At 39.8% G+C, this 10,117-nt stretch overlaps 1 protein-coding gene across 1 annotated transcript in view; it reads left to right on the top strand.

Moving 5' to 3' along the window:
* The first annotated feature begins 179 nt into the window (after positions 1–179).
* apaf1 (apoptotic peptidase activating factor 1) overlaps positions 180–10,117 on the top strand; it is a 32,523-nt gene continuing 22,585 nt past the window's right edge. The window contains exons 1-18 of the mRNA XM_067427340.1: positions 180–508; positions 2,940–3,123; positions 3,202–3,391; positions 3,482–3,679; positions 4,097–4,286; positions 4,383–4,495; positions 4,836–4,967; positions 5,237–5,475; positions 5,576–5,743; positions 5,818–5,949; positions 6,038–6,151; positions 6,234–6,418; positions 6,505–6,631; positions 6,710–6,835; positions 7,331–7,471; positions 9,200–9,325; positions 9,456–9,608; positions 9,873–10,001. Coding sequence (XP_067283441.1) covers positions 2,986–3,123; positions 3,202–3,391; positions 3,482–3,679; positions 4,097–4,286; positions 4,383–4,495; positions 4,836–4,967; positions 5,237–5,475; positions 5,576–5,743; positions 5,818–5,949; positions 6,038–6,151; positions 6,234–6,418; positions 6,505–6,631; positions 6,710–6,835; positions 7,331–7,471; positions 9,200–9,325; positions 9,456–9,608; positions 9,873–10,001 — 2,601 coding nt within the window. The 5' untranslated portion in view covers positions 180–508; positions 2,940–2,985. The remainder of the gene's footprint in view (positions 509–2,939; positions 3,124–3,201; positions 3,392–3,481; positions 3,680–4,096; positions 4,287–4,382; positions 4,496–4,835; positions 4,968–5,236; positions 5,476–5,575; positions 5,744–5,817; positions 5,950–6,037; positions 6,152–6,233; positions 6,419–6,504; positions 6,632–6,709; positions 6,836–7,330; positions 7,472–9,199; positions 9,326–9,455; positions 9,609–9,872; positions 10,002–10,117) is intronic.

Here is a 10,117-nt window from a genome sequence, read left to right as displayed (position 1 = left end):
TACAAACAAAACAATTATCATATTAGCTTAACAATTACCAATTAAAAAACGAAGCTAAAAGGGAGACTATTGGCTAGCATACACATGAGTGAACAAAAAATGATACAAATAAATAAATGAATTATAAAAATATGTATATATTTTTTCATTAGTCAATTTAAAAGATTAAATTACGAAATCCCAAGTAAAAATATACTCCAAAAATAACGATGTTCAAAAAGTGAATTGAAGTGATTGACATCTGTTTGTCTGCCTAGTTACAGTCATATCGAACTCTGCATTACCTCAGCGGTTCACGTGACTTTATGGCGTTTCGCTATTGGCCAGAACGTACCGGGGAAGTTGTTTGTGTCAAAAAAGCAGGAAGCGCACAATTTTTTAGGTGCGGACAAATTGGAATGTTTTTTCAGCTGGATTTCTTTGTAATGTCTCACTGAACGTCGCTGGTCTTATTCTAGCAGGAAATATTCTCTTATGTCCCTATATTTCTCCGCGAAGCACAATATCTGTAAGTATATGCATGACTTTTAAAATTAATTTCGATTTTCTCCCCGTCTTAACTAACTGATCGGAAGTCAGTCAATAATCATTAGCTGATGAGCTCACCTGCGTCTATAAATTAAACATGTCGAACACAGCGTCCTATTAGGTTGTCAGCTATTAGGTTCTGGAGTATTATATTTAAGTTAAAAGTTACGTTTTCTAGACCCGTGCCTTTGTTGGCATGAATTATTCACAACACGTATTAACTATTTGTAAGAGGCGGACCGTTTTCCCGTCTTATTCAGTGACATGACAGTACGAGTAACTAAGTTACCTAACCGTATGTCCACACCTGTTTTTTTGTTTCATTATGTCAATTAAGTCTTAGTTTTGGTTTTACATTGACTTACTTGTTTAGCATGCTGCTCGTGATATTTGGACCTGTTATCAGATTAATAAGTTTGATAAGGCCTGTCATTTTCTATCAGATAAAACATTTTTGGACACACTTGACTGTTTGTTTATAAGGGTTTAAAGGCAGTTGTTAGGCACGTAGTCATTGCCATACAGCATGACATTATGTTCCATATTTTATATCAAGCAATAACTTCGTATTCGTATTGCATCCTTCCTATAGAAAATATAGAACCTAACTTAATTCAACGTTGCTATACAACATAGCTAGCGAACAGTTAGGATAAAGCTGTTATCATTTAAAGGGATAGTTCACCCCAAAATGGTTGTCATTTACTCAACCTCATATTCCAAATGAGTTTCTTCTGTTGAACACAAAGTATATTTTAAAGAGTTGGTAGCAAGCGTTAATGGCACCCTTTGACTTGCATGGTATTTTTTTTCTTACTATAGAAGTCAGTGGGTGCTGTCAGCTCTCTAGCTACCAACACTTTAAAATGTCATGTATTAGTTTTTGTCAAACACAAAATAAGTTTGGAACAACAACTTGTGGGTAAGGAAGGACTACTTTCATTTTTTGGGTGAGCTACTCATTTAAGTATATTAAATGATAAGTCACTTAACTAGTAATATTATCTTTAATGTTTGTAGGCTACTTGTGGAATGCACTTTCTATACGGTGACATGACTCAACTGTTACTTTTTAGTGAATTTTGTCCTCCCCAGTTAGAAGCCAGGATTGGAAATTCACATTAGCATTTAAAAATGCATTGGGAGCGTGTTTGCTTGGTATGGCCATTTCCAAATGGACCTGGGTGAATGTACGACATTATGCCTTCTATTCTAAAAGCATGTTTACACCGAGCTATATAACTATAAAGATAACTGTTGATAAATTTGTTTTTATGCATCGGTGTGGACAAATTATGACAACTTTGTTTCTGCTCTACTACTTTAAATCTTCCTGAAAGTATAATTTCTCGATTCCATATGTTCTTGTTAAACATTCATGGCCATTTTATTATGTACACCTGTTCAACCGCTCGTTAATGCAAATCTAATCAGCCGATCACAGGGCAGCAAGTTGATGCATGTAGACATGGTCAAGAGGATCTGCTGAAATTTAAACTGAGCATCAGAATGGGGATAAAAGGTGAGTTTTAAGTGACTTTGAATGTGCCATGGTTGTTGGTGCCAGATGGGCTGAGTATTTCAGAAACTGTTGATCTGCTGGGATTTTTATGCACAACCATCTCTAGGGTTTGCAGAGAATGATCAGGACAGACTAAATGTCCACTCAGAAGCAATTATAGAGGTGAAAATGCTTTGTTGATGCCCGGGGAGAATGGCTGGATTAAGCTAATAAAGGCAACCGTAACTCAAATAACCACCCATTACAACCAAGGTATTCAGAAGAGCATCTCTGAACATAACACATCGAACCATGAAGCAGATGAGCTGCAGCAGAAGACCACACGGGGTGCCACTCCTATCAGCTAAGAACACGGAACTGATGCTGCAATTTCCACTGGCTCACCGAAATTGCACAATAGAAGATTGCCTGGTCTGATGAGTCTTGATTTCTGCTGCGACATTCAGATAGTAGGGTCAGATATGTCATAAACACCATGCTTGGTACCAATGGTTCAGGCTGCTGGCGGTGTGGGGGAGGTTTTCTTGGCACACTGTACCCATTTTGTCTTTGTTTAAATGCCACATAGTGTCCATCCCCTTATGACCATTGTGTACCCATTTTTGATGGCTACTTCTAGCTGGATAATGAGTTCACGTGACTCAAATGGCCTCCACAGTCACAAGAGCTCAATCGAACAGGGCACCTTTGGAATGTGGTGGAACAGGAGATTCACATAAATGTGTTCTAGTTATTGCCCTTTGTGTGAACGGGCCTTCTTAACTTAGGATCTGAAAAAGGCAATCATTTACAGATTGTAACTGAATTCACGGTTACTAAACCGATAAGAGTTGGGGTTCTGATTGAGCAAGTAAAATGCCTAATTAAATTTGTATGCTCTCTCACTTAGTATGACGTACACTGCCCCGTTGCACTAAGTAACAGCTTATGTGGAGATGGAGGAACGTGCTCGCAGCTGTCTGCTGCGCTCCAAAGCCACTCTGGAGCAGGACATCAAAGCCTCCTACTTGATGGACCACATGGTCAGCGACGGGGTCTTGACGAATGATGAAGAAGCGACGGTGCTCAACAAGGTCTGTTGTGGTGTTAACATAATGTTTTAATGCTATAAAAGGATTCCAAGTCAAGTTGTCCTACTTCTGTTTCTTCAGGCCACTAGAAAAGAGCAGGCCGCAATGTTGCTTGAAGTGCTGTTGAGGAAAGACAACAGGGCATATATCTCCTTCTACAATGCACTGATCAGAGAGAGTTACGGAGATCTAGCCACCCTCCTTCATGGTGACCTGCCTCTGCTCAGCCCAGAGGGAGAGCGGAGCTTTGCTGATGGAGTGTCTCCCTCTGGTAACCATTTTAGCCACTTGGACATGTCTGAACTCGTTTTTGAAGTAAATGAGCATGAGACGCTATAGTTTTTTTTTGCTATTATTGTAGTCCAGGCGATTCTGAGTGAAGGTGGGGTGCCTCAGAGACCCGTGGTGTTTGTGAGCCGACCCGCTCTGCTGAATCTGATCCGGCAGAAGCTGTACCAGCTGCAGAAGACACCGGGCTGGGTTACGGTCTTTGGCATGGCAGGCTCAGGGAAGTCTGTGATGGCTGCAGAGGCTGTTCGAGATCATGCCCTCATTAAGGGTAATAACTCAGCGTTGCATTTGCAATTTGAGAATTTAAGGAAATTTAATATTTTTAAATGTACACCTTTCTGATTTGTGTGCATGTTAGTCTTATTTTGAAATTGCAAAAAAGCGGTATTTGTTTGTAAATAATTGGTAGTCCATATGAAACGTTTGTTAGTTAGAATCTCTTGATTCTCATCGAAAATACATTTTGGTCCAAAAATATCAAAAACTACGACTTTATTCAGCATTGTCTTTTCTTCCGTGTTCCTCAAATAAAGATTCAAATAGTTAATGAATCAGTGAATCGATCAATGATTCGGATCACCAATGTCACGTGATTTCAGCAGTTTGGATCGTGTGTCAAACTGCCAAACCATGTGACATTGGCTATATATGTATCTGCTCAGATGTATTTTTTTTTTTTCTTCAGAGTGTTTTCCAGATGGTATTCACTGGCTTTCTGTTGGCCAATGTGAGCGGGCAGACCTGCTGATAAGGATGCAGTCTCTGTGTTTCCGTTTGGAACAGGGTCAAAGTTCAGAAGCCAGTCAGCGGCCACCCTGCTCTGTGGAGGAGGCCAAAGAGCGCCTGCGGTTCCTTATACTCCGTAGGTTTCCAAGGTAGGTGCTGGAATGATGTGGTCTCTGTAATACTATACATTTTAAATTAAGTTGCCTTTACTTTATGAGCTGCTTCCTCTTATGTGCATCCATCAGGTCCCTGTTGATTCTCGACGATGTCTGGGACAGCTCTGCTCTCAGGTCCTTTGATATTCAGTGCCGAGTTCTTCTTACCACACGCAACCGAAGTCTGGCTGACTCTGTAAGTGGTAAGTAATACATTTTAGTGTGTCTAGTTTGCATTGCGTTGATTTGACACCGTGAATGGTTTAAGTTCTAAAAGTTTAGTTTTAGTAACTAGGTGGATCTTGTGCCTGCTTGCGTCTTAAGTTTTAGAGCTGAAACAAATCCTGCACTAAATTAAATTACACATCAAACTCTGACAATGGAGAGCAGCTGGTCTTGGAGATAAGCTATTTTCAGCTGAGGTTATGAGAGAAATGTTCTTTTGTCTGTATTGTTGCTGTTATCTTGCATAATTCATTTAACATTCTAACTTCATTAATGTAAGGGTTCATCCTGTTTCTGTGTGCTTTGTTTTTTGTGAAGGCATAAGGTTTGAAGTGCCTGTTGAAAATGGTCTAGATGAGGAAAAAGCCCTGGAAGTTCTTGCTTTGTATGTCAGTGAGAAGCCACAGAAACTCCCAGAACAGGCCCGCAGCATTGTGAGCGAATGCAAAGGTACAACTTGCTTTATGCAAAGCTGAACCAAAAACATGTAATAACCACATTTGTTACCCGCTTAATGTCCTCTACCTCACATGTTACTACACTATTTTATAAAAGTACAAATTTACTCTGCAAATCATCATTGCCCTATATTGGTCTGTCTCCTTTGCATAACATTTGAGTAATAGTACTTAATACTAGGGTACACTGTAGTAATAAAGTACCATTACTGAAGTGCTTTACACCCCCCTGACCGTCGTAAATGTTTCTTCTTCCATTAGGGTCTCCTTTGGTGGTTTCTCTGATTGGAGCTCTGTTGAGGGAGTTCCCTGACCGCTGGAGCTACTACCTTCGGCTGCTGCAGGAGAAGCAATTCAAGCGGATCCGCAAGTCATCGTCCTACGACTATGAGGCTCTGGATCAGGCCATGGACGCCAGCCTGCAGGTTCTAAAGCCTGAACACAGAGATCTATACCGAGACCTGAGCGTCATGCAGAAAGACATCAAAGTGCCTGCTAAGGTCTCACTGTTGCTTATTTTTATTCCTAATTTATGGTTATCATACTTGCAAATATGACCACATTAGCAACTTTTAAAAATGATTTTTTTTGGTCATGCAGGTTCTGTCAGTGCTATGGGATCTTGAGTTGGAGGAGGTAGAGGATGTCCTACAGGAATTTGTGAATAAATCACTGCTGTTTCGTGACTGTAACCAGCGACCGTATCTCTATTACCTTCACGATCTGCAGCTGGACTTTCTCGCTGAACAGAACCGTGGTCAAATTGCTGTGAGTTATTACATTTTTTTGTTTTTTAAAGAGGTGCCACCAAAGAACAGGGACTGAATTAATTTCTCCTGTAGGAACTACATAAAAAGATGGTCCGTAAATACCAGCAGTTCTATAATGAAAGCCCACCCAGTTCTGGAGATAAAGAATGTTCGTATTGGTACCAATTCCTCCCATACCACATGGCTAAAGCAGGACTGTCTAAGGTAATTTGAACCTATTTGAACACAAGCATATGTAGGCTCTTCTAATGATTGTCCTTCCATTATAAACATTGAATTATCCTGTTTTTAGGAGCTTTATTCACTGATGTTTTCCTTGGACTGGGTCAAAGAAAAAGCTCAGGTTATGGGATCTGCCCATCTTATCAACGACTATGTAGAATATGGTGAAATACTAGACAAAGAGGTATTTATACAGTTTTAGCTAGATTTGTTGATGTTCCTCAATTGTACCTTCTTTTTTTTTAAAGAAAATGTTTTGCACACAGAATAGTGAGGTGAGACTGCAGTTTCAGGAGTTCCTCTCTCTGAATGGACATCAGCTGGAGCAGAGGCCGTTTCCTGACCTAGTGCAGTTGGCGCTGTCTCAGCCCACATGCTCCGAGGTTTACAGGCAAGCCTTGATGCAAGCGCAGAAAAGGGCCAGCAGAGGGCAGCTCTATCTTGACTGGGTGTATGTATTCTACTTGCTCACTACGTCATACAGTGACTTTTGTAGTAAATGAGGTTTTGATTGAAAGTGTGATTTCTGACTCTTAGAAACAAAAATCGTCAGGATAGTTTGTCCCTGCTGGTCCTGCATCCTCACCAGCGGTCTGTCTATTATGCCTGCTTTTCCAAAGATGGGAGTAAAATTGCCTCTTGTGGAGCCAGCAGGACGTTGCGGGTAAATATCCATTTGTGTTCTGAGTCTGACAATATGCAGTTTCATGACTTGCAAATATTTGCCTATTTGTCCTCCTAGGTGTTTAAAACGACCACTGGAGAGAAACTTCTGGAGCTTCAGGCTCATGACGAAGATGTTCTGTGCTGTGCCTTCTCCCCCGATGGCCGTTACATAGCAACCTGCTCCAGTGACAGGAAGGTTAAGGTCAGTGTGTCCGTCTCCGTGGAAATTTTATGTGTAGGTCAATATCTTTTTATAGGGTGTCAGTTTGCTCCAGAATGACTCTTTGGTCCCACTTTTATATTAAGCGTCTTTAACTATGTACTAACATTTAAATTAATAATTTGATACAATGCACTTATTGTGTATATACATGCATTTACATTGAATTTAATACCTGAAAAATACCTGCATGTAATTACACTGACCCTTCACTTTTGACCTTTCCATACAACCGAACCTTGCCTGTATCCCATCTCAAAAGCAAGTGTTTTGCAATACAATATGAACACAGTAAGTGCAATGTACATAATTTTTTTTTAATGCAAATACATAAAGCTGCTTAATATAAAATAGGAAAGACTCTTTTAATATTCAACTTCTTTTTGAATTTGCATAATGTTCACACAGCACTTTGTATTATAAATAATATATTAATGTTTTAACTATCCATAGAATGAGGTGTTTTGTGTGTTGTAGTTGTGGAACTTTGAGCGAGGTATTCTTATCAGAGTGTTTGGGGAGGAACATGAGGAACAGATAAACCACTGCCAGTTCACCAACACAGGCCGACGTGTCCTGCTGGCCACCTGCTCAAACGACAAATTCGTAAATACCAAGGTCAGATGTTTTTAGAGTTCCGTACATTTTTGTTTCGAATTATTAGTTAAGAAAATGTATTAACAAATCAGTGTTCTTATTTTTGTAGAAGAATTGTACATTTTATACTTGGTTTATAATAAGCGTTTTTTTTTTTAAACCATTCAAGCGCAAAAACTGAGCGCAAAGACGCACATGCTGTTTTCTGTGCTGCGGGCACAAGCCACACACGCAACGAATGGCTTTTTCATTGTGGATTGTGCCCGATATTGAACTCCCTCATCTTTTTACACTGCATACAAACGGACAAATGTCTTCAGACGGTTGAAAAGGTGAAAACGCATGTGTAACAGTATAGGATCTGTGCCGCTCTTAAAGTGACTGCAGATTTTCCTGATGCTGTCTCTAACGTTAATCAAACAAAAAGATGAGCATTCACTTGCTGTTCTAGGCAGAATAACTTGTGTAATGTACAGTCTATATTATTAATAAAGTGCAGTGTTATTTTACATTTGATTAGTTTCTGTACCTGAATACCTGAGAATATTTTTCAATCATATCTCTGTGCAATTGCTATTTTTTTATTATTACTGAGTGTTTACTTGTCTTTAATGCTTAATTTATTATAGTTAGAAAAAGGTATTTTTAAACCATATGCGCAAGTTCTTTAGCTTGTTCATGGTATTTAGCTACAATTAAATGTTTTTTTGCAATAAGATTTGAATGTGAATGATGCCTCCAGGCGCTCGTTTTTTTCCGGAAAGACTCGGTACAGCCCATATTTCTTTTATAAATATAATAAAACTAAAGACTTTTCGGAGATATGAAGGATGAAATACTACTCTATAGGTACTCAAGATTGACATGAGATTGACTGAAACTCAGTGTTTTTCACCCCCCCCTTTAATTTTTAAATGATACCCAACTCTACTTGTTTATTACTAAACTTTTGTGAGTGAAACTCTTGACTACATTTTTTGAATATGCTGCAATTATTCTAAAGCACCCTAATCTATTAGCAACCCTAATCTTATTCCTTTTAGAGTCTGACATGATTGGTTCAGTGAGCCACAGTAACCACTCCAATGACTTCACTTCAACAATGATTGTGACTAATAACTTGTGCGTCTTTGTGTAATATAAATATTCTCATTAAAATCACGTTACTGGTGCATAGCAGGTGTGTGGTAGTGTTTGATAATTAAATCCTCATATGCTCTGTTTCTGCACACTCCATTTCCTCTTTCCACATTTAGAGGCAGATTTGGTGAACGTGAGTAATGAGTGACAGCTGGTAGGATGCTCACTCAGATCAGCAGAGGAGGGGAACGGGGCAGCCGTGTAATTTTTACAGCTTGTGAAAATTTCAGAGAATTGTGGGAAATCTGTAGGAGTGTGACAGCAGGAGTCTGCAGTTTAGCTGTATTCATTCATGGGTGTGAAAACAGAGTGAGCGCACTGGTGTCACACCACCCAGTGGAGGTGTGAACACAAAAGGGGCATTTTGTGGAATATCTCGGCATGAGTGACAGAAATGCCCTCAAATGAGATTTAGAGAATGTAACTGCAGACATGTTTAACACAAGAGCTCCTGCAGACTAAATGTTCTTCTCTTATTTTGGCTGTCCTGTTCAATAAACCCTGGCAGAGTGATCAAGAATCCTACACAAATTGTTCCCTCTGTTCCTGAATCCATGCGTCCTGCCTTTTTGAGCCTGCTTTCATTTCTTTTCTCCATCGTTGCTGCAGCTATGGAACCCCAACAAGCAGACGTCTCAAAACACTATGTTTGGACACATGGAACCTGTCAATCACTGCTGCTTCTCTCCTAATGACGCCTACCTCGCCACTTCATCCAGTGACGGCACCTTGAAGGTGAGGCCGTTTTCAAAACTTTTGATAAATTCCCCATTATTAGAAAGGCTCAAACTAGTTGATCGTCTCTACTCAACAATACAGGTGTCCTCTTAATGTGTTTCTTGCACTTGTCTTTTGTATTTGGCAGTTGTTTGAGGTGTCGTCTGCGAACGAGTGGAAATCGATTGATGTCAGTGGCTTTTTCCCAGAGAGTGACGATGAAATAAAAGCTATTGTGAAATGCAGCACTTGGTCAGCTGACGGCTCACGGATAATTTGTGCTGCCAGGAACGCTGTGTTTGTAAGTGATTTTTGCCAGTTGTGAAATGACTTGGCACTGCCACTCAATATTTACTTTTTTGTTGTGTTGCCTGTAACAGCTTTTATTTTTATTTTTTGAAGTCTGAGTCACACCAATCACATTAAAATGATTATGGGAAAATGAAAAGTAAAGCATAATTTAATCTACTCAGGCTGTCAGAAAGATTAATATACTGTGTGGGTCTTTTTGTTTCTGCTTCCCTTGTGATATGGTTTGTTTTAAACGTGTGTTGTATGCATGTAGGTGTTTGATGTAAAGACTTCAGACATGCTGCTGGAGATGAAGACTAGTCGTCTGAGCACCATTCAGTATTGCCACGCGTGTCCCAACAGCAGCCTTCTGGCCGTTGCGCTCTCCCACTACGCTGTAGAGGTAAGCCACACCACAGCGCTAAAATGTGCCGAGTATTCCTTGTTTCTGTTAATCTATAGCCAGTATTTCCAAATTCTATACAATAATGTGTGACTGACAGACCAATGTTAATGTTC

This window comes from Pseudorasbora parva, chromosome 20 (assembly GCF_024679245.1).
Source record: "Pseudorasbora parva isolate DD20220531a chromosome 20, ASM2467924v1, whole genome shotgun sequence".
NCBI classification, from domain to species: Eukaryota; Metazoa; Chordata; class Actinopteri; order Cypriniformes; family Gobionidae; genus Pseudorasbora; species Pseudorasbora parva.
The sequence above is the reverse complement of the archived record's forward strand: the minus strand, read 5'-3'. Positions and strand labels throughout refer to the sequence as shown.